At 36.4% G+C, this 24,416-nt stretch overlaps 4 protein-coding genes and 1 long non-coding RNA gene across 5 annotated transcripts; 4 read left to right on the top strand and 1 right to left on the bottom strand.

The window, feature by feature from the left end:
* Positions 1 to 2,590: 2,590 nt before the first annotated feature.
* On the top strand, positions 2,591 to 4,431 carry LOC116187973 (TMV resistance protein N-like). Its single transcript, XM_031517046.1, has 2 exons — positions 2,591 to 3,316; positions 3,541 to 4,431. The coding sequence occupies exons 1-2, from the start codon at positions 2,835 to 2,837 to the stop codon at positions 4,334 to 4,336; spliced, it is 1,278 nt and encodes a 425-aa protein (XP_031372906.1). The 5' UTR covers positions 2,591 to 2,834; the 3' UTR covers positions 4,337 to 4,431.
* A 5,166-nt stretch (positions 4,432 to 9,597) lies between these two features.
* LOC116187972 (TMV resistance protein N-like) lies at positions 9,598 to 11,366 on the top strand. Its single transcript, XM_031517045.1, has 2 exons — positions 9,598 to 10,214; positions 10,447 to 11,366. Exons 1-2 carry the CDS (start codon positions 9,733 to 9,735, stop codon positions 11,240 to 11,242), a joined length of 1,278 nt encoding a protein of 425 aa, XP_031372905.1. The 5' UTR covers positions 9,598 to 9,732; the 3' UTR covers positions 11,243 to 11,366.
* Positions 11,367 to 12,265: 899 nt separating this feature from the next.
* Positions 12,266 to 14,373, top strand: LOC116187983. Its single transcript, XR_004152173.1, has 2 exons — positions 12,266 to 13,641; positions 13,802 to 14,373. It is a non-coding gene; the product is annotated as an uncharacterized LOC116187983 (long non-coding RNA).
* A 1,142-nt stretch (positions 14,374 to 15,515) lies between these two features.
* On the bottom strand, positions 15,516 to 16,029 carry LOC116187811 (plant intracellular Ras-group-related LRR protein 4-like). Its single transcript, XM_031516758.1, has 2 exons — positions 15,717 to 16,029; positions 15,516 to 15,616 (listed from the first exon to the last, which is right to left on the bottom strand). The coding sequence occupies exons 1-2, from the start codon at positions 16,027 to 16,029 to the stop codon at positions 15,516 to 15,518; spliced, it is 414 nt and encodes a 137-aa protein (XP_031372618.1).
* Positions 16,030 to 21,548: 5,519 nt separating this feature from the next.
* On the top strand, positions 21,549 to 23,924 carry LOC116187856 (40S ribosomal protein S26-1-like). The gene is made up of 5 exons (XM_031516855.1): positions 21,549 to 21,705; positions 21,804 to 21,896; positions 22,256 to 22,340; positions 22,426 to 22,559; positions 23,418 to 23,924. The coding sequence occupies exons 1-5, from the start codon at positions 21,703 to 21,705 to the stop codon at positions 23,487 to 23,489; spliced, it is 387 nt and encodes a 128-aa protein (XP_031372715.1). The 5' UTR covers positions 21,549 to 21,702; the 3' UTR covers positions 23,490 to 23,924.
* Positions 23,925 to 24,416: the final 492 nt, after the last annotated feature.

The raw sequence follows: 24,416 nt of genomic DNA, 5'->3' as shown, positions 1-24,416 counted from the left end.
TTTTCATGATGGTACAAACCGTCAATTGGCCATGACGCAGTTAACATTTTGCTGGCGTGGCACGTCCTATGTGTCACTTTTATTACGTGGAATCAATCATAGTGCGCTACATCATTTAAGAGAAAATAAAATTTTTAAAAGTCCAAAAAAAATACAAAAAAATAATTAAAAAATACAAAAAAGAGTAAAATTTTCAAAAAAAAAAAATATTTTAAAATTATATTTTAAAATTTTAAATTTTTTTAAAAAATATATAAAAAATAATAAAAATACAAAAAAAAAGAGTAAAAATTTAGAAAAAAAAATAAAAAATTATTTAAAATTTTGAAAATTTTAAAATCATTTTTTAAAATTTAATTTTTAAAATTATTTTTAAAGTTTTTTTTTTTTTTTTTAAAATTTTTTAAAATTTTTTAAAATTTTTTCAAATTTTTTCAAAATTATTCAAAAATTTTTTAAAATTTTTTTTTTTTTTTTAAAAAATCCTTGTATAAAAAAATTCCTATTTTAATATTAAAATTATTTTAAATTTAATTTAAAATTATTTTAAATTTAAATTCTTATTTTTTCCCTTTAATATTAAAATTATTTTAAATTTAATATTAAAAGTTCCCCTTCTTTTTAAAAGTTTTTAAAATTTAAAATTATTTTTAAAATTTTAAAATTTTAAAATTTTTCGGCCACGTCAGCAAGGAGGTGACACGTAGTAGCCACGTTAGCGTCGGCTTAACGGCGTCAAGCTCCAGTTGACGGTTTGTACCATCATGAAACAACTTTGAAACATTTTGTACCATCATGTAGCAGAAAAAACTTTTTGGACCATAATGAAATATTTGTAAAATATTTTGGACCACCAGTGCAATTTACCATATATATATATATATATATATATATCTATAAATTTTATCTAATCAATTTGTGAAAATAAATGTATGCAAAAACATATAATTCATATATACTTTTTCTTACTACATATACCGAAGATTGTCCACATCACCATATATTAACATTGTTTATATTATGTATAAATATATGCTAATATATATACCTATTTTGATGTTAATATTTATTTATGAAATGCTAATTTTTATTTTTTAAAATCCAAGACTATTAAATAATATCTATACATATAATAAAATTTTCTCATTATTTCAAATACATTATGTTATATAAATTAGAAAAATTAAAGAAATCAAAAAATTAGATTTTATGATGAGATATCCTTAAAAATATTTTTATTAAAAATAATTCTAAGAAATAAAAAATTCAAAAAATCTAGAAAACTTCATATGTATCTATGAAATATTATATAATCTATTTTTAAAAAATAGATATCTATAAAACAATATAATTCATATATACTTTTTTTATTATATATACTAAAAGTTGTCCGCATAACCACATATTAATATTTCTATATTATGTATGAATATATAAATCATATCATTTTTTGGGTGAACAAATCATATCAAATTTAAATTAAGAATAAGGGATAATTTTAATTACTTGATTGGTGAAATTCAATTACCACCTATATTTAATAATAATATAGTACATTTTCATTGATCTGTAAATTACGATTTATAACAGTTTGAAAAGTATATATATATATATATATATATATTAATATTGTCAAAAAAGTAAAAATGGACCACTAGTAAAAAATAAAAGGCCATACCTAATGGAAATAAATTTATAAAATTAGATTTTATGCATATAAAAAGGAATTTTCTAATCACCGGTAAAAAAAAAAGAGTGAAAAAAGAATCAGAAAGCTTATTAATGTTTGTTGATTTTATAATCAATAGAATGTCTTGGCTCTAAATACTTCTGCAGGACCCATTAGTGACAAAAGGACCAAGTTTGGTTCCTTTAATTGGAATAGATGTCTGGGAACACACGTACTATCTGCAGGTAAATTCTAATCGATGGATGCAATTGATAACATTAGTAGCTGGTAAATTTAGTACCTGGTATGCTTTTCAACAATTGCGAGTTTGATTTTTCTTAATTGATTACCCTTTGTGCAGATAAGCTCTTTATACTTCCAAAGAGGAACTTACTGATGATCATAAGACTGTTTTCATTGCTATGATTGAAAAAAAACTTAGGGTGCATTTTATTTTTTTTCTTTTTCCAAAACTTGTTTCTGACTCTATTACTGTTTTTTTTAAGAAACTAGATGTTACTTGTTTTATAAAATTCGAAATTGTTTGGAAGGTTATTTTCACATAATAAAATATGAAATTTAGACAGACAAATAAGCTACGAAATAACTAATATGGCTTGTTGGATGAATGATAATGACATGCAAAAACATAAATGCGCGAAATTGTCTTATACTCAGATCTCAGCACCAGCCATTGGATTGGCCGACTTGAAACATGTGTCTACTGTTTCACCTATCATAACGGAACAACTGATTAATCTTGTAAGATGAGCTCTAACATCGTTATGACTTCCGTGCAATTGCTTGGCTCCTACATCATCTACCAACCTGCTATTTCTGGGAAATGGGTTCAGCTGAAACGCCACACTCTTTCGAAAGTTGACTACACACGTTTTCCATTCTCCCAGCAATTTCTAGGAAATGGGTTTGAGTCTTTCCCTCTGAACTCTTCCTGTCCCAGTAGCTTACTTTTGCGTTTCCCTATCAAGTGTTCCTCCTCCCTCTCTCTCTCTCTCTCTCTCTCTCTCTCTCTCTCTCTCTCTCTATCTCTCTCTCTCTCTCTCCGCAATCCTTCGTTCATTTTGGCTCTGAGCTCTTCCTACCAGCTGAAAGTCTTCCTGAGTTTCTCTTGAGACGCAACTGAACTCACAGACGGATCTCGTTGATGGCTCCGAAAAGGAAGAGAACATCAGGAACAACCTACCAGGTCTTCCTGAGCTTCAGAGGACCCGACACCCGTCAGGGTTTCACTGATGTCCTGTATTGGGCTCTCACAGAGGCAGGAATTCGTGTCTTCAGAGACAATGAGGATATACGGGATGGCGAGGATATTGGTGAAGAAATCCTGACGGCCATCGAGGAATCCAGGATCTTCGTGCCAATCTTCTCCACCAACTATGCTTCCAGTAAGTGGTGCCTGATCGAACTCGCCAAGATGTTCAAGTCCAAGGAGGCATCGATTGGGAAGAAGACCATTCTGCCCATTTTCTATGACGTGGGAGTCGATGATGTCATGCTTAAGACAAAGTTGTACACTAGAGCCCTGTCGAAACACAGGAAGAATTTCAGTACCGACATAGTGCACCAGTGGAAGGAGGCTCTTCGAGACGCTGGAAAAATCAAGGGATGGGAACTGAAGGATACAGGGTAAAATTCTTATCACTGAACTTTCTAATTCTTCTAACTGTTGTAGTTTTCTGGCTTTCTAGACATTCTACCATTCTATGTAAACATAGTCAGAACATTCTGAAAAAGAAAAAAGTAATTCACAGAAAACTATCGATTCGAGCTGTTGATCTCAATATAAAATTAAGACATCTCTCTCTCTCTCTCTCTCTCTCTCTCTCTCTGTGTGTGTGTGTGTTTGGCAGCTATGGAGAATTTGCTAGGTCCTTTGCCAGAGTGGTTTCCATGAAGTTGAAGGTGAAACATAAATGTGTGACGGACTATCTAGTTCAAAGGGATGATCAAGTGGAAGCTCTCATGGAGCTTTTAGATATTGAATCATCTGACGTACGTTTTGTTGGGATCCATGGGATGGGCGGTATTGGGAAAACTACTCTAGCCAAGCTTGTCTTCAATAAGCTCTGCGATCGTTTTGATAGTTGTAGCTTCCTTGCTGATGTTCGAGAATCAAGCCGGCAGCATAAGGGTATTGAACTTTTGCAGAAAAAACTGTTGGGCGATCTTGGTCTCCGATTAGGGGAAATTATGGATGTGGATGATGGGATCATAAGGATGAGAGAAAGACTTGCCCATAAGAAAGTTCTAATTGTTCTTGATGATGTAGATCACAGTAATCAGATCCAGAATCTAGCAGGGGATGCTAGTTGGTTCGGTTCTGGAAGCAGAATTCTTATCACTACTCGGGACCAGAGTGTTCTAGAGATCAGACGGCAGAGAGTTCACATTTTGGAAGTGGAGAAAATGAATCCTGAAGAAGCTCTTCGACTTTTCAGCTTGCATGCCTTTGACAAGGACTCCCCTCCGAACCGCTACCTCACACTCACACAGAAGGCTGTTGCAAGTAGCGGCCGACTTCCTTTGGCTTTGAAGCTCATAGGTTTGCTTCTTCGGGACAAGCGTCGTAAAGAATGGGTTGACACAATCAAGAGGTTGGAGAGGATACTTCACCCAGATGTCCAACAAATCCTTGCTGTTGTTTGATGTCTTGTTAGGCAATGTAATATCCCAAATATTTTTTCAGTGCACTAATATCTTGAAGTTTTACGTGCACGGATTAGAATAGGACTTCTCTTTTTCATCTGGTCAATTTTATTATATGCCATATGCTTATTTCAAACTATTACAAATCACAATTTACAATCAATAAAGATATATATTATATTAGGTATATATGACTAATGTTAATTGAATTTCACTGATAAAGTAAGTAAAAACATATAGTTGTCTCACAAGTATAAAAATATATTTATTAGATCCACCTAGGAAATAAATTATGAATAAAAAATTAAAAAGAAAAATTCCAAGCATGGCAAGAGGAAAGTATGAAAGCACTATATAAGATTGATGGACTACGTACTAATCAACTGTAAGAAAAAGAATATAGGCAACTCATCTTCAAGAACCATCAGTGATCAATAATAGACATTGAATAGCAAACAAAACAGAAAGAGATGATTAAGACTAACAATTTCCATGGAGAATTCGCGAATCAATGCAAGAGGGTGGAGTCATTTGTTGAGTTACATATGAAATCATTTGTTGGCTAGGTTGGATCTATCAAGGACAGGAATTACTGAACTACCAGATACTATTGTAAATATAAAGAAGTTGGCTATGTTGGATCTATTGGAGACACGAATTATTGAACTAGCTCAGAGAATTGGACGACTAGTGAAGCTTGAGGTCCTCAATTTAGGTAGATGTGGAGGACTGAAGAAGCTTTCAGATTCACTGGGGAATCTGAGATCACTGGCTGAGTTGGATCTATCATGTACAAGAATTACTGAACTACCTGATTCTATTGGGAATCTAGAGAAGGTGAAAGTGATCAGGATGACATAAATTAAGATTAAGGAGTTGTCATCCTCCGTTGGGACGCTGAAGAGGCTTGAAGTGCCGGATGCTGGGTCGTGTAAATCATTCGCAGAGATTCCATCAACAATTGAGGGGTTCACCTGCTTGAAGGTCTTGAATTTAAAAGACACCCGTGTCTGCCGATTGCCACCAAAGCTTCCTACCAGTTTGAACCTACTAGAAGTCTCATCCACTTCACTGCAAAGAGTTCCAAAATTGTTAGAGCTGCGGAATTTAGTTACATTGTATCCATCAGATTTGGGTCATTATTGCGATAAGTCAGGCCAAATACAACCTTCCAAGTTGAGGGGGATCGGGAAGCAACACAGACTAGCATATTTGATATTGCATATGAACATCACTTCCATTTCTAAGAAGTTCAGTTCCCTTTCTCAGCTACGGAAACTTGACTTGAGGTGTTCTGTAATCTCATGAGTTTGGCCTTAATCTGATGTATGTTTCAGGTTTGATTTTCCCGTCTGACATATTGCTTTTGGGTTAGGGTTCAATAGCTTGTGCCCATGTGCATTAAGATGATGTTGGGACTTAGCTTTCGGCCGACAGATGAGCTAAAAATAACTAATATGGCTTATTGGATGAATGGCAATGACGTGTAAAAAACATAACCAATAGGCACAATGTCGATTGGCCGACTTGAACCATCTGTCTGTTGAGTCATTTAACATAACAACTCATTAATCTTCTAGGTTAGCTTTGACATTATCGCGATTTCCATGAAATTGCCCTGCTCCTACATCGTCATCTCACAACCAGCAATTTCCTAGGAATTGCCTCCGAAATCGCCCAGCTCCTACACCATCATCCCACAACCTGCAATTTCTGGGAAATGGGTTCGACAAAAAAAGCCACACTTAAAAGTCGAGTACTCGCGTTTTCCTTTCTCCTGAAAGGAGCAAAGAGGAAGAATTTGGCCTTGTCATGGTGACTTTACTCGCCATTTAAAATATTTAGTTGAAGATCCGAGCGTTACTGGGCATAAATTAAATAATTTTTATTTGCAAGTAATTTGCTCAAATATTATGCCTAATCGTGAAGTCTGTGCGTTGCACGAAATAGTTTCACCAATATAAATAAAAACTAAAAAGAAAAATTGTTTGGAGAATCAAAAGTGAAACAAAAATAATAAAATAAACAAACAACATTCGCGTTTAGTGGTAGAAGAACTTACTTTCTGAGAGCTCTTATATAAGGGTAGCAATACCTTTGGAGAGTTGAAAAAGAATATGAAGAAAGCAAAAAATTAGAGAAAAGTAAAAGAATGAAAATTTTCGATTGAAAATGAGACAAAAATCAAAGTATAAATTTAATCAATTCATTTGCATCTAGAGAGAGACATAGTTTCGAGAGCTTGCGTTTAGTTGTGGACGTGCTCTTTGATAGCTGAATAGACTTCTATTTATGTGTGTGATAATTAATATTTATAACTATCATACAAAAAATAGATAAAATATAATTTGATTTGTTTTCTTTTTTTTTTGGTGAACAAATTTGATTTATTTTTTGAAAAGAAAAGAAAAGAAAAGAAAAAATATATATATCTTTAAATATTATCTCATCAATTTGTGAAAACAAATATATGTAAAAACATATAATTCATATATACTTGTTCTTACTACATATACTAAAGGTTGTCCACATAATCATATATTAACATATTTATATTATGTATGAATATATGCTAATATATATACTTATTTTGATGTTACTATTTATTTATGAAATAAAAATTTTTATTTTAAAAATTCAAGATTATTAAATAATATCTATACATATAATAAAATCTTCTCATTATTTCAAATACGTTATGTTATATAAATTAGAAAAATTAAAGAAATCAAAAATTAGATTTTATGATGAGATATCTTTAAAAAATATTTTTATTAAACAAAATTCTAGAAATAAAAAATCCAAAAAATCTAGAAAACTTCATATGTATCTGATTGCAATCTTATCCCGATGTGCTGATCCCGGTTCGCTAATTAAGTGCTCCAAGCGTCGTGCCTCTACCGGTATCCATACCGACTTCGTCGATGAGTCTTCGAGATCGGCGGTGCTAGAGGCCAATGCTTGAAAGAAACACTGGTTCAACTCTCGAGACTATCGGACCAACAGATCTATTCAAATCGGACTTTCCGATTTGAATTTCTTTACACTCATACACATATATGTATAGTGCTCCATATGTATCATATACACATATATGAAACCACACACACATACGGCAACTAAGCATCATATGTTTATATATATATATATATATATATATATCACACACACCCATATATATATATATATATTGTACACATATGCCTATAGTTTCATACGCATGATATGCATATACAAAACTACACACACGGCCATTCATGCCCACTCTCAAGTTACATAATCTCTTACAGGCCCTCTCGCGACGCCACATTTTCAGTTTAATTATGTGAATAATATATTCAAAAACATATATCGAATTTCTTATTTGGACTTAATTATAGGAAATCTTTATACTTGATGTATCTTTTGGTTATTTTAAATAGCATATAAATGGTAAAAGAATTGCAATAAAATATATAATGATGCATATATTTCTATTCCAATTACATATATTCTTATAGAAAATTTTGATATTATATTTATTTTTATTAAACTTATATATCTCTTTAGTTTACTATAAATATATATTTTATACCGTTCAATTTCTTCAGCAAGCAACAATATTTTGTTACTCGAATTATCACAATTTCTTTTATTTCTTCACTATTTGTTCGGATCTCCCCAAATAGTGCTCCAAGTTCAAGTGCCAAAAGATTTGATCAAGTCAGTATATGCTATAATAAAATGAGATAACTTCTTATGCAAGAAAGGATCAATTTTTTTTCTTATATATTTTGGTTAGAAATTTTTAGACACTTTAAATTTTCTTTAGGGGTTTTGTAAGGATGTCAATTACTATATATTTTTTTATGAATGATATCGATAAGTATATTAAAAAATGAGAAAATATAGCACGAAATATTAGATGTTGATTACTTTTTATATTTTTTACAAAATAATTACTTTTTGTATAACTATTAAATTTTATTATTTATAAAAATTTCCATCGCAATGCGCAAATTTTCGTCAAGTATATTGTGATAGAATGTGGGATCCGAAGCTTAAGAGAGAAGAGATGTTGACACGTGTTGGGAAAGAGAGGGGAGAGAATAATAGTGATTATGCAGTATTATCCTTCAAATCTTATTTTTTTTATAAATCATATCATTTTTTTAGTGACCAAATCATATCATATTTAAATTAAGAATAAGGGATAATTTTGATTACTTAATTGGTGAAATTCAATTACCACCAGTCATGTATATTTAATAATAATATAATACATTTTCATTGATCTATATTATATTAAAATTGTCAGAAAAGGAAAAATGGATCACTAGTAAAAAATAAAAGGCCATACCTAATAAAAATAATTTATAAAATTAAATTTTATGCATATAAAAAGGAGTTTTCTGATCATCGGTAAAAAAAAGAAAAAGAGTGAAAAAAGAATCAGAAAACTTATTAATGTCTATTGATTATATAATCAATGCTCTAAATATGTTTGCAGGACCCATTATTGACAAAAGGACAAAGTTTGGTTCCTTTAATTGGAATAGATGTCTGGGAACACGCGTACTATCTGCTGATAAATTCTAATCGATAGATGCAATTGATAACATTAGTAGTTGGTAAATTTGGTAGTTGATATGCTTTTCAACAATTGCGAGTTTGATTTTTGTTAATTGATTACCATTTGTGCAAATAAACTCTCTATACTTCCAAAGATGAACTTATTGATGATCATAAGATTGTTTCCATTGCTATGATTGAAAAACCTTAGGGCCCATTTTATTTATTTTTCAATTTCCAAAACATTTTTCTGTTTCTATTACTTTTTTTTTATGAAACTAGATTTGACTTGTTTTATAAAATTCAGAGCTGTTTGAAATGTTGTTTTTCACATAATTAAATATAAAATTTAGGCCAACAAATAAGCTATAACTAATATGGCTTGTTGGATGAATGATAATGACATGTAAAAAAAACATAATCGCGCGAAATTGCCTTATACCCTGACCTCGGCACCAGCCGATGGATTGGCCGACTTGAACCATCTGTCTGTTTTTTCATCCATCATAACGGAACAACTGATTAATCTTTTAAATTAGCTCTGACATCGTTATGACTTCCGTGAAATTGCCCAGCTCTTACATCATCTCCCAACCAACAATTTCTAGGAAATGGGTTTGCGACTTAAATTGCTATTTTGAATATTTTGAACGGATGAAGCTCCATTTTTCTATATAAATTAATGGAAATTTTTTTAAAAAGAAAGTCATTCATCCTGTCAATCATTCCTCTCTCTCTCTCTCTCCAATCATTCTTTTATTTTGAGTCTTTGGCTCAGAACTCTTCCTGTCAGCTGAAAGTCTTCCTGAGTTTCTCTTGAGACGCAACTGAGACAGATCTCGTTGATGGCTCCGAAGAGGAAGAGAACATCCGGAACAAGCTACCAGGTCTTCCTGAGCTTCAGAGGACCCGACACCCGTCAGGGTTTCACGGATGTCCTGTATTGGGCTCTCACAGATGCAGGAATACATGTCTTCAGGGATAATGAGGAGATCCGGAAAGGCGAGGATATTGGTGAAGAAATCCTGAGAGCCATCGAGGAATCCAGGATCTTCGTGCCAATCTTCTCCACCAACTATGCTTCCAGTAAGTGGTGCCTGATCGAACTCGCCAAGATGTTCGAGTCCAAGAAGGCATCGATTGGCAAGAAGATCATTCTGCCCATTTTCTATGACGTGGGCGCCCGGGATGTCAAGCTTAAGACGGAGTTGTACAAAGGTGCTCTGTTGATACACGGGGAGAAGTGCAGTCACAGAGAAGTGAAGCAATGGAAGATGGCTCTTCGAAAAGCTGGAACAATCAAGGGATGGGAACTGAAGGATACAGGGTAAAATTCTTATCACTGAACTTTCTAATTCTTCTAACTGTTTTTGTTTTCTGGCTTTCTAGACATATGTAAACACAGTTGTTCCTTTTTTCTTGTTCCAGAACATTCTGAAAAAGAGAAAAATAATTCACAGAAAACTATCGATTCGAGCTGTTGATCTCAATATAAAATTAAGACATCTCTCTCTCTCTCTCTCTCTCTCTCTCTCTGTGTGTGTGTGTGTGTTTGGCAGCTATGGAGAATTTGCTAGGTCCTTTGCCAGAGTGGTTTCCATGAAGTTGAAGGTGAAACATAAATGTGTGACGGACTATCTAGTTCAAAGGGATGATCAAGTGGAAGCTCTCATGGAGCTTTTAGATATTGAATCATCTGACGTACGTTTTGTTGGGATCCATGGGATGGGCGGTATTGGGAAAACTACTCTAGCCAAGCTTGTCTTCAATAAGCTCTGCGATCGTTTTGATAGTTGTAGCTTCCTTGCTGATGTTCGAGAATCAAGCCGGCAGCATAAGGGTATTGAACTTTTGCAGAAAAAACTGTTGGGCGATCTTGGTCTCCGATTAGGGGAAATTATGGATGTGGATGATGGGATCATAAGGATGAGAGAAAGACTTGCCCATAAGAAAGTTCTAATTGTTCTTGATGATGTAGATCACAGTAATCAGATCCAGAATCTAGCAGGGGATGCTAGTTGGTTCGGTTCTGGAAGCAGAATTCTTATCACTACTCGGGACCAGAGTGTTCTAGAGATCAGACGGCAGAGAGTTCACATTTTGGAAGTGGAGAAAATGAATCCTGAAGAAGCTCTTCGACTTTTCAGCTTGCATGCCTTTGACAAGGACTCCCCTCCGAACCGCTACCTCACACTCACACAGAAGGCTGTTGCAAGTAGCGGCCGACTTCCTTTGGCTTTGAAGCTCATAGGTTCGCTTCTTCGGGACAAGCGTAGTAAAGAATGGGTTGACACAATCAAGAGGTTGGAGAGGATACTTCACCCAGATGTCCAACAAATCCTTGCTGTTGTTTGATATGTCTTGTTAGGCAATGTAATATCCCAAATATTTTTTCAGTGCACTAATATCTTGAAGTTTTACGTGCACGGATTAGAATAGGACTTCTCTTTTTTCATCTGGTCAATTTTATTATATGCCATATGCTTATTTCAAACTATTACAAATCACAATTTACAATCAATAAAGATATATATTATATTAGGTATATATGACTAATGTTAATTGAATTTCACTGATAAAGTAAGTAAAAACATATAGTTGTCTCACAAGTATAAAAATATATTTATTAGATCCACCTAGGAAATAAATTATGAATAAAAAATTAAAAAGAAAAATTTCAAGCATGGCAAGAGGAAAGTATGAAAGCACTATATAAGATTGATGGACTACGTACTAATCAAGTGTAAGAAAAAGAATATAGGCAACTCATCTTCAAGAACCATCAGTGATCAATAATAGACATTGAATAGCAAACAAAACAGAAAGAGATGATTAAGACTAACAATTTCCATGGAGAACTCGCGAATCAATGCAAGAGGGTGGAGTCATTTGTTGAGTTACATATGAAATCATTTGTTGGCTAGGTTGGATCTATCAAGGACACAAATTATTGAATTACCTGATACTATTGGGAATCTAAAGAAGCTGGCTAGGTTGGATCTATCAAGGACAGGAATTACTGAACTACCTGATACTATTGTAAATCTAAAGAAGCTGGCTATGTTGGATCTATTGGAGACACGAATTACTGAACTACCTCAAAGAATTGGACGACTAGTGAAGCTTGAGGTCCTCAATTTAGGTAGATGTGGAGGACTGAAGAAGCTTCCAGATTCACTGGGGAATCTAAGATCACTGGCTGAGTTGGATCTATCATGTACAAGAATTACTGAACTACCTGATTCTATTGGGAATCTAGAGAAGGTGAAAGTGATCAGAATGACAGAAATTAAGATGAAGGAGTTGTCATCCTCCGTTGGGACGCTAAAGAGGCTTGAAGTGCCGGATGCTGGGTTGTGAAAATCATTCGCAGAGATTCCATCAAATCGAGGGGTTCACCTGCTTGAAGGTCTTGAATTTAAAAGACACCCGTGTCTGCCGATTGCCACCAAAGCTTCCCACCAGTTTGAACCTACCAGAAGTCTCATCCACTTCACTGCAAAGAGTTCCAAAATTGTTAGAGCTGCGGAATTTAGTTACATTGTATCCATCAGATTTGGGTCATTATTGCGATAAGTCGGGCCAAATACAACCTTCCAAGTTGAGGGGGATCGGGAAGCAACACAGACTAGCATATTTGATATTGCATATGAACATCACTCCCATTTCTAAGAAGTTCAGTTCCCTTTCTCAGCTACGGAAACTTGACTTGAGGTGCGCACATTTGCAGTCTTGCCCACCTCTTCCATCCAGCCTGTCAACGTTGATTCTTAATAGACTTGAAGAAAGGACCAAACTGCCACAACTTTCTAATTTGAAAAGTCTGTCATGGTTAGAGTTCTGCGGATGCTCTATGGAAGACGACACTGTTGGAAACCTTGGAATCGCAGAGTTGGACTCCTTGAGTTACATCGGTTTCTCGTGTTGCAAGTTGAGAAATCTCAATGGGTTTCACCTGCCAGAAAGTATATGTCAACTGAATATAACTTGTTGTTCCTCTCTCAAGACTATATCTGCTCTATCACATTTAAAGAAGTTGCTAACATTGGATGTTTCGGGCGCAACAAAGCTAGTCGAGATCCAAGAGCTGGGGGAATTGGATTCCTTGCTAATGTTAAATATTAATTTTTGTGATCGCTTGAAGAGATTAGAGAACCTGTCGAGGTTGAAAAGGCTAGAAACAATTACGATAAGGAATTGTCAAAAGTTCAAAGGCATTGACGACATCAGAGAATTGGAATCCCTGATAGATCTTCATATACAAGGTTGTGATTGCGAAGATGTAAACATCATCAGGCGAAATCAGCCAATGTTCTAGGAAGAGGCGCTTTGAAGATTTGGATTGAGGTGATTGAATTCAGCAACTCTGAACTCAACTTACGAATGAAGAGTGGATATAGAAACACAACAAATCTCTATCTTGCAGTATGTTCTGTACCTGACATGCAGGTCATACTTCCTTTATTCATCCAGACTTGCTGCTTAGTGATCCACAATGTCCGTGCAGACAGTTCAAAAGATGATGGCAAGTACTCATGAGGACGTCCATAGGTAGTAAATTTTTGACATTTAATACCCATCAGCTCTTCTATCGGGCTCCATTGTCTGGTGATCTTCCATCAGCGGCGCCTTGGATCTAGCGACCAGCAAGTGAGGTCATGAAGTTGCACCACTGGGTCTGCATCATCGACTATACAACAAGGCCTTGAGTAGCTGATCAAGTTCTAGAGGCACTATCAAGTCCAACAAAGGAGGTACGGGATTCCATCTCATTATCTTCCTAGGGCTCCATTAATTGGAGTGAGAGTGCTTTCTATTTTTTCGTTTCTCCTGAGGATGGCTTTAGTTGAATCAGCTGCAAGATCAATAGTGGAACTCATATGTTCCTTTTCCTTCTTTTGAATTGGGATGCAGGAGGAAGAGTTGAAGAAATGGTCGTCACTGGAAGACACTGCGAATCAGGAGATTTAAGTCTCTAGAATGAATTTTCAAAAGATCTCGGTCTAATTGACGTGCATTTATTTACACTCTAAAAAAGGATGATAATATTTTCAGTCACCTCTTAATCGAGGGATGCTACAGAGTTGATACAGAAGCTGTTGGACATGAGTTTCAAGTTTAGGAACCACAGCTCATGTTTTCATGCTCCTCTATTAGTGAGATGTGGTATTGTGTGCTAAATCGGAAAATACACATGGTGTGGCGTTCTGAGCTGTCTCACTAACTCGAGCAACTAAGCATCTAGATTGAGCTATGAGTATTAGAAAATAGTATTTATAATGGAGATTTGTTGGCTCTGAACAATTTTGCAGGATCCACTGGTGATGAAAGGAACTAGCTTGGTGCCTTTAATCGGAATAAGATGCCTGTGATCTACTGGTAATTTGATACACAATTCTTAATCATTCCAGGTTTAGTGCCCTTTTCGCCTCTCAAATCTTTTAAAGAGGAAATTTTTTTGGAATGTTTACGGTTTTATTTCCGAAGCTTGTCTCCTTGCTGTATACATATTTTTTGTGCATAGGTTTTGTTTTACGAGTTAACTTTTGAGACATGTGAGAACAGCTAGTTTTGAGTCCACCGATTTTGCTCTACTTCTTACCCAAAATGAGTAAACAGATGTACGAGACAGAAAAAGGACATACATCCTAGGATCATGTGAGATCTATTGCGTAAATTGCACTAACACCTAATCATGATTAGGGTGTGTTTGTTTCAACTTAATTAAATAAGTGCTTAAAAGTTAGTTATAAGTTAGTTATAAGAGAAAGTGAATGTAAGAAATAGGGAAAGATGAGATATAAAGATCTAAACTACTTAATCATTAAGCAAAAATCACTTAATGAAATAAGTAGAAAATTTTGACTTAATGAAATAAGCCATTCTTCACTTATTGATACTCTTTAAAACTTTTCGCATCCTTATTCATTCCTCCCTTCTTCTCATACATTTCTTCCTTTAACTAATTAAATGCTTAATTTTTAAGCACTTAATTTATCAAACACCATCTAAGCTTCATTTAGTCTTGAGTAAATAGATTATTTCATCCTTGAGAGATGCAAATTGCATCAATTGGGTCCGTTGCTCATACGGAGTGCTATTTAGTCTAATTTGTGGCGCCTTTTTCGGTTCATGATGATTTTTATGCGTTTCAATTAAGAAACAAGATTTAGATGAGTTTCAAGTTGTCTTCTGAAAACGCTGTCAATAGCCCTTCGGCCAAACCTGCAACAATTCAAAATTTCATCTCTCCGTCAGTATGGTTCCATTTCTACCGATTTCGGTCCAATTTTGAAGTTCTTCCAATACGGATGAAACCATTTTAGTCATATTCCAAAAGATTCTTGAAACGGAAGATATCAGGTCATCAGGTGATGCTGTGAAAAGTTACAAGATTTTAGACACAGAAATTCAGGGGCTCTGCTCACATCATGTACAGGGCAACAAAAACAGATATTGGTAGTCTATACTAAGCCATGACAGACCTGAAAGTTTTACCTGTCAGTTACCCGAAATACCAACATATCCAAAACTTTGGGGGTGCCATGCGAAGTCTCAGGGAGACCCCTTTCGCAACCTTGTTGTAAGGTCGGACATTTAAAATATTCTCTTTGAACTCTTTCTGTTGCTACCGAGCTTCCTCTTGTGCTTCTCTATCGCTCTCAAGCCTCATCTTCCTACACCCCTGTAGGAAGTAATCGCCATGCTCGGCATTGACTTTTCCAGCTTCTGATGGAACATGGTAGTTTAATCAGCGACACCAACATTTCGACACTTCCAGCATCTTCTGCAGTCTAGGAATTTCCGACATTGAAATGTCCAACTCAACCAGCAACTTGAGGTCCCCCAATTAAATCCAGAAGCCTCGTAATACCACAATCTTTCATTTTAAACACTAGTTTCTTTGAATGACTAAGAGTGTTAGGCAGCTCAGCAATTTGTGAAAGTGAAATGTTCAACTCAACAAGCGATTTCAGATTCCCAACAGAATCCGAGAGCTTTGTAACTGAACAACCTAACATTTTGATCACTTCCAGCTTCTTCAAGTTCCCAATTCTCTCGGGCAGTTCAGCAATTTCCTTCATTGAAATACTCAACTCGACCAACGATTTCAGATCCCCGATAGAATCCGGGAGCTTCATGATTCAACACCCTACCATTTTCATCACTTCAAATTTCTTCAAATTCCCATTTGTACCGGGCAGCTGAGCAAATCCTAACAATAAAATATTCAACTCAACCAGTGATTTCAGATCCCAATCCCTACATGTGTGTAAGGATAGAAACTCAAGTTTCACGAATCTTCCAACAGACTCAGGCAATGCAACCACATGCGGCCCTGACAGATCCAACTTAGCTAATGAACTTATTAGATCTCCAAGTAAGTTCGGAAGTCTGTTCACACGCAAACGCACCAAGAACAATCTCATTAATCTCACTGTGGAGGCAAGGATGCCATATGGAAAACTAAATAATTCCGGAAGTGAGTCAAGACGACACTTCTTGGCATGCTAGTACTTCAGGCATTTCAATGTACCTATAGAGCAACCCATTTCAACAAGCCTATAGCAATCTTGAAGTATCAGTGTCTCCGATCTTGTGCACATAGATAAGTCGGGCATTTTGTGCACACAGATAAGTCGAGCAACATGTGAGATCAAGAACTTTCAACTCCCCGCACGATTGCCAAATTACAGAATGAATGTCAATTAGGGCACAGCTCAATGATTATGATTGGATGGAAACGTGTCGGACACAGCTCACTTGCGGACCTTACGTACACTTCGATTGGGAAAGTGGCTGGAGGTGATCATTAAGAGAGGTTTTTCCTTGGTATTTTTTTTATAAAAAAAAGGTCCTATGAAGTAAAGGAAGGTATGTTTTCATTGGTTCCCACATTATTAATTCATTCGTTTAAGCTTTCATCTTTCTTTAATCATATCTTCACCATGGTAAATTGAAAAGTATGAGATAGTTAGACTACTAATTTGAGCAAGATTAAAGTGTAAATCCCATCCCGAGTTCTTAGTTGATGCTTAATCGATCAAATGGAAGCTCGTTTGGTGAAGTTTGCAGCTGAATTTGTTTTAACGGAGAATATGTGATGTTTATGGAGATGAATTGGATGCAATGGGGTGTGGGCATGGCGCTAATGAGTAATTAAATCAAAGTTCAAGATATATTTTCTCTCCATGTCGAATTCAGATTGTAGGAATGGTCTTATTCGAGAAAAAATGGTTGATTGAAAGAATTGCTGCGTTGGGGAAGTTATGGATACAATTTTTATATTTAGCAGGTTTTGGATTATCAGAATTTCAGGAAAATTTATGTCAATTTTTAGGGTCATGAAAAATGCTTAAAATTAAAGTCCAACCAGACACATGCTAAATGTGCTGGCAGGTAATCATACCTCGATTTGGCACTCAACCAGCCGATAACATTCTTGGAGTGTTAGTCTTTCCAATTTGACGCACACAGATAAGTCGGGCGTTTTGCGCAATTGAAAGCAATGCGTCAGATCTAGAACTTTTAGCTCCCCGCAAGCCTTGGAAACAACAAACTTCCAATAAGCAAAATTACATAATTGAAAGAGAGCTTCGAGACACAGCATGTACAATCACGAAATGCGCCAGCAGCTGGTCTCACCCCGATTTGGCACTCAACCAGGTCTGGGCAATGCACGAGATTGAGAAACTTTCAACTCCTTACATGCCTGCCGAACAACAGATTTCCAATAGGTTAGATAAGCAGAAATACATAACTGGAAGAGCTTGTCGAGGCACAGCATCTAAGACCACTAGCAGCTATAATCTCATCCCAATTTGGCATTTAACCAATCTTTCGCAATGTGTGAGATGCAGAGCTTTCAACTCCTTGCACGCATGCTGAACAAGAGACTTTCAATAGATTAGATAAGCATATTATATCATTGGAAAAGCATGTCGAGACACAGCATCTAGGATCACCAGAAGTTAATCTCACCCCGATTTTGCACTTAACCAGCCTTTCGCAATGCGTGAGATGCAGAACTTTCAGCTCATTACGTGCCTGCCGAACAATAAACTTCGGTTATGTTATAAGCAAAAGTACATAATAGGAAGAGGTTGTCGATACGTAGCATCTCGGAACACCATATGTGCCAACAGCTAGTCTCACCCCGATTTGGAACTCAGCCAGGCTTTCTCAGTGCTGAATTATTCCAATTTTACGCATGAAGATAAGTCATGCATTGCGGTGAGATGATCCAAAACTTTCAACTCATTGCACATCTGTGAAACAACGAAATTCCATTAGTAAGTAAGATTGTAATTGGAACATTTACCAAAAAAAAAAGAGAGAAAAGATTATAATTGGAAGAGTTCGAGAGACAACGGGTATAATCATCAAATGTGCAAGCAGTTAGTCATACTCTTACCACAATTTGGAACCATGCAATCTAATGGCCCGTTTGTTTTTAGAGTTAAAATCACAAAAATTTTAACTTTAACTTTAACTCAACCCACTACACAACAAAAATACACATTTCCCAAGTTCAAAATTTTAACTTTAACTTTAACTCAACACACTATACAACATTTGTAATTTTCCACAATCAAAATCAAAGTTACTTTAACTCTGAAACCAAACGTCTCATTATAACATCCCTTATGCAAACTATTTGAGAGGTCAAGCACGATCAGATTCTTCAAGCAAAGATTACCAAATTCTTCAGGACAACAATCTTCGGAAAGCCATAATTTTTCTGGCAAGCTCCGGAAAGCCATATTAACTTGCGGAAAATATGCTCCACATGATCTCTTGAAAATGTTATTCTATCGACCTTAAGAAATCTTAAGCTTGTGCAATTCTCCAATTCCTTTTGCGTAAGGTTGCGCTCCTGGAAGATCGTACCACTGGACGGAACACAAAGCATCTCGACATTTTCTCTGCCCTGTCAACAGGAGCAATCTTGCTTGGGGTGACAGAACAACATACATTAAAAGTATCTAATAAATTAAGAGAATATCTCTTTGAAACAGTTCGGCATTATTAGGGAAAAGAACTCCATTTCAATTTGTTATTCTGCAGAAACGTGATAGTGCAGTCGACGAGGCCGGATAATTAAAAAAAAAAAAAGATTGGATTGCAAGTTTTCCCATTGCCTCTTGGTTTTACTCTTACTTCTTCTTCCTGTGGCACTTTCAGAGCATCATCACGATACCATATTCTACTGCTAGACTTTCTGTGGCCCTTTAACATCTCCTCACGGACAATTCTTCTACTGAGGTCCCTCAGTTGATCATGCAACCAAAACCTATTCTCCTCCACAATTTTTACTAGGGACTCATCGACAAGCTCTTCCAGTGTCCAATCTGCTTCAAAGCCACAGGCTTGCCACATGTAAATCAGTTTTGTTTTCTCCTCCTTAATGAGAAAACATGCAATATCAAGGAATACACTTCGCTTCTGACCTTAAAGCATCATAACTTATCTTGAGCCTGTCTTGGGCCTTCTCAAGGGGTATTTTAGCTAAGCTATCTATCATACGACTCCAACGACCAAGCTCACATTGCCCTTTTATCCGAAGAGGTGAACCTATTACTTCAAGAGCCAAGGGAAGTCCTCCAGTAACCGTAATAGCTCTCTGTGAAACTATGTGGAAGTTATAAGGTGGACTCTCCTTCTTGAAGGCATGCCTATTAAAAAGGAGGAGAGATTCTTCGAATCTCATTTACTCTACTTCTATTATCTCGACTCTTCTTCCTTCCAAATCTGGAATGGTTTTACTTCGAGAGGTGATGATTATTCTGCTTCCATCTCCAAACCAACTAGCCTCTCCAACTAGTTTCCCGACTTGCTCCTGATCACATATGTCGTCAAGAACAACGAGAACCATCTTCCTCTGCAACTTCTCACTTAATGTCTTGATCCCAACATCCTCATCAGTGACTTCTATTGATTTGAGATCTTGCAGTAGTTGTCTCTGCAAGTGTACAACGCCATTGCATGAGGAAGTTTCTCGCACATCCAGCGGGAAGTTGCAGCTGTCAAAGTGATAACAGTGTTGGTTATAAACAACCTTGGCAAGATTTGTCTAGCCGATGCTCCCCATTCCATGGACCCAGACGAACCGAACATGATGAGAGGACTTTACATCCAACAAGCTTATGAGAGCATCTTGCTGATCAGTCCTCTGAACTAGGCTTCCTGTCACATATTTCTGTTTCACTTTCAACTACATTGAAACTTTCATAACAAATTCTTTAGCGAATTCTGCATAATCGACATCGATAATTAAAACTAGAAGAATTAAAACAAACCCTTATATTGATTCATGCGAGTTCAGCCTGATGTTCTATGGTATGTATATAGATAGCTACAAATATGTCGAAAAACATACGTTGAATAAGTTAGTTATCTTAATTAAACATAACTCGCCATGATCTGCCTGTCTTCTTTATCATATAAGAGAATCTCTTCAAAGATCGAAATGCATAACACTTCCGAGCAGGTGCAGTATCTGGTGTTCCATGTAAAGCCACAATAGAGCAACTTCTTGAAAGGCATTATAGCAATCAACGATGATCTTAGATTAATTAGATGTTCTAATCGATGAAACAATGAAAAGGTGGTCGGAATGTCCAAGAACGGGACCAATCTAGTTGGTCTTGACATCTCTGTGCCGATACAACTGCAGCAGAAACTCAGAAGAGTTCGTGTGGGTTGAAGTTGTCAGAATGACTTGCATGGGCATCCTGTTACAGCATAAGTATTTTTCTTACACCCCTATATGAGGGACCATCCTACCAAAGCAAGCTCTCCTCAATTATGCCCTGCTTTTGATAATTTGAGCTTGAAAGAGATTACACAAGCTAGTCTCGATCTCACTATCCGAAAGTTTCTTTTTTTGTTTATGCAATTTGCGCTCATGTGGCCTCTAAAGACCTTGAAACTTATCATTTTTATGCTCCCTCTTTGTAGTTGCAGTATGGCGGGATCCGAGTATATCTTATAGGAGCACAATGGAAGTGAATTATGTTGGAATTATGATCTTGAAATGTATGGTCCTCATTTTAGTATAGCTCCCAATGATTATCCCATTTATTATCCCCATTCCATGATTACATTGGCATTATGATAGCAAGACAGTTGAGTTATATATTACATTGATCAGAGGTCCCCAGGCTTGGTGATTAGCGAGGTCACGCGCACCATCTACGTGAGATTACCGAGAGCTTGAAAGATTTCAGATCATTGTAAGAATTTCAGGAGTCTCGGGTGAATTCGGAGTACTGCTCGTGATTGTTCGATAGGCTTATAGATTATTTAGTGACTACGTGCTAGTTATACTCCGATCTCTCAGATACCACAGTTAAAATCAATAGCTAAAGGTAATCCTAAATTCTTGCTTCCGCTATTAATTGTGTGTTATAAATTCAGTGAGAATTCGCAGAAGACTCTACAATCTGTTTGCATGAAGAATCGGCTAATTAAAGCCACTGTTTCAGGGGACATTTTAACAAAAGCTTTGCATGCCATGGAAACTTGAAATCATATCATTCTGTTCTCTCCATCTCGGTGAGCAGAAGAATAGTACTAAATCGAAACATTTGGCACACTTCAGGGGATAAAAACAGACAAAATACAGTACACGGCTAGATTCGAGAAAGAGTCCAAATTACTGGGGTCAAACTGGAACATGTTCAATCTTTTCGCTCCTTCCGGTCCCTTCATTATATTCTCCAGAAACCCTAGCAAGCGAGCGACAGAAAGGGAGCCGACGACTCTGCTCAGCTCGAGATCTTCTGTCCTAAGGGACCAGAGCCAATTCAATCATGGTGAGATCGCTATCTGAATCCTGAATTGTTAGTCTCTCTGGCCTCAACTTTGCCTTCTGCTGCTGATGCTTCTTACACTGTGATGTTGGCTCTTGCAGACTTTCAAGCGCAGAAATGGAGGCCGCAACAAGCACGGCCGCGGCCATGTCAAGTTCATCCGCTGCTCCAACTGCGGGAAATGCTGCCCAAAGGTACCCTTTTCGAAGCTTCTCTGTGGCGCATCTGGTCATCGGAAAATCGATACTTTATTGCTTAATCATTAGTGCGATTGAATTGAGCTCAAAGTGGTGAGAGTGGGATTTAATGAGATGAGGGCAAAGAGAAATTTCCTCTTTTAGATTAGTTTTCAGATGTAGATATTGATTGGTTTGCTGAAATTGTGGGGAGAAAGGATGCACCTTCTCCACCTTACTCATCTTGAGATTGTATTGAATTGCTGCACTCTCCAACACGAAGAGGTTTGACGACTGATGCTTTCGCTATTAGTCTAAACTTGAATTGATTTGAGTGTTAGATCTTTGATTCATTGTATTTGGGTGGTGGTCCACAGGACAAGGCAATCAAGAGGTTCCTTGTCAGGAACATTGTCGAGCAAGCTGCAGTCAGAGATGTCCAGGAAGCTTGCGTCTATGACAGTAATGGATTCTTCTGTACCTCTCGTTTCCAAATTCCTTGTCTTTTGGCCTTTTTCCTCATAGACCTTTATTATTTTCTCTGTAGCCTATACCCTTCCGAAGCTTTATGCCAAGATGCAGTACTGTGTGTCCTGTGCTATTCACTCTCACGTTGTGAGGGTCCGCTCCCGCACTGACAGGAGGAACCGTCAGCCACCTCAGCGTTTCATGAGGCGCCGGGTACGTTTAAGCTTGGTTCAGCTTCATCTGATGTTTGCTCTTATTTTCTGCTTACCTCGTATAGAAGGCCTTCATCCTTGGATGGCATGGGGTATGGGGAATTTACCCATGGAGGAAGTTTGCTCATGTCGTTTAGGTTGTGTTTGGTAATGTCTATTCCAAATATTAATGTTTATATTTAAATGGGATTGTAATGATTGTTAGGAAAAAGTATGTGTGGGAATTTATTATTGAATTGGAGAAAAAGATAAAAAGTAATGATTATGCTATTGAATCGATGAAAGAATGAGAGTATATTGGGGGAATTTATTATTAAAAAATTGATTGTAATAATGGTTAGAAAAAAATGCGTTAGAACTTATTATTAAATAGGAGAAAAAAGACAAAATAGTAATGACTATGTTGTTGAATTTGAGAAAAAATGGGGTTGATTGAGTTGCATAGTTGGTTGTCAAATCATATGCTGGCTGTCTTGGGTAATGTGTGCTCATGTGGGTTAATGTCATCTTATGTTCGGAAGTCTAAGTTCGCTGGATTGAGTCATTAGAGGCTGTCCCTCGTTTCCACAGGACTCCTAATTGAGGGGTTTAGCCTGAATTGATCAAGCAAATATTTGCCAAAACAGCTTGGGCTAGACCAATTATATCTCTTTGAAGTTCATTCGTTATGTTTCATCTTGTGACTTTTTTGGAACGAATCTTCCTCTTGCATCTCTTTTGTTACTAAAATTAACTTGCTTGCTGAGCCGGGATAGTCTGCTTTTTCCGGATTGGTTCCCATAATTTATTATCTTATTGTGCGTTTATTGTCATTTGATTGTCAAAACCCTTTTATTTACCATTATTTCTACAAATTCAGGATGACATGCAGAAGCCGGGCCAGCCTGGACAAGGTCCTCGCACTGGAGGTCCACCTCCTGTTCGTAGCTGAAGGAGCTGAAGCAAGAATCTTTCTTTATGCTGTTACTATGCTTTTAGACTTATGCACCCGAGTTTTGTAGGAAGATTTTGGTATGCCAGTTGCTGGCATCAGAGCCTTTTGGTTTGGAGCATCTTGTTTAGAGAAAGTGAATCCCTTGGAATGCAATACTCACAAATCATAACCCCTTCCCTTAGTGTCGTATCCCTATGGTTATTTTGAAGTCTTCACAGCAGTTATTTAATTGGAAATTCGACTTGGTTTCAATGCATCAGAGGGCTGTGACCATGAATTGGCTGACAGCCTATTTGAAGAAACAGATTGCCCCGTGATGCATTTTATTGGCTGTCCAGACAGGAAGTAATTTTCAGGGAGTGATCATGGTGTCTTGTGCTATCTTTCATCCCTACTTGAACCAGTGAAACTATGAATTTGCAATTACCGAAACTTGCTGATGCTGATGTTATCGTCTGCCTTGTTCTCGACTTGCACCCGGATGAATAGGAGCTGCAGGATGAGAAATGTCGAGTATTCGTGTTTCTCTGAATTGTCTATTTATATCTTGACAATAATGTCTGCCTGTGCTAATACCATGTCGGATGCAATAATTTCAATTTTAATATACGGCATCCGACTAAAATTTGCCTGGTCACCTAATCATCCATGGATGCAATAATTTCAATTTTAATATACGGCATCCGACTAAAATTTGCCTGGTCACCTAATCATCCATGCCTCGTCAATCGAATACTTGATAGCATAAGAGCACCATTCAAATTGTGAAAATAAAATTGATTTTGGCTTTAAAAGTTGAAGCTCTATGTATGAGGCCCGAGCTAAGATATTATTATTGTTTACTATTAATATAATAATAATTTTTATGGAATATAATAGTAATTAAATTATTAAATAAATTACTTATGAAAAATTAATCTATAT

This window comes from Punica granatum, chromosome 8, assembly GCF_007655135.1.
Source record: "Punica granatum isolate Tunisia-2019 chromosome 8, ASM765513v2, whole genome shotgun sequence".
NCBI classification, from domain to species: Eukaryota; Viridiplantae; Streptophyta; class Magnoliopsida; order Myrtales; family Lythraceae; genus Punica; species Punica granatum.
This window is presented reverse-complemented; position numbering and strand designations above follow the sequence as displayed.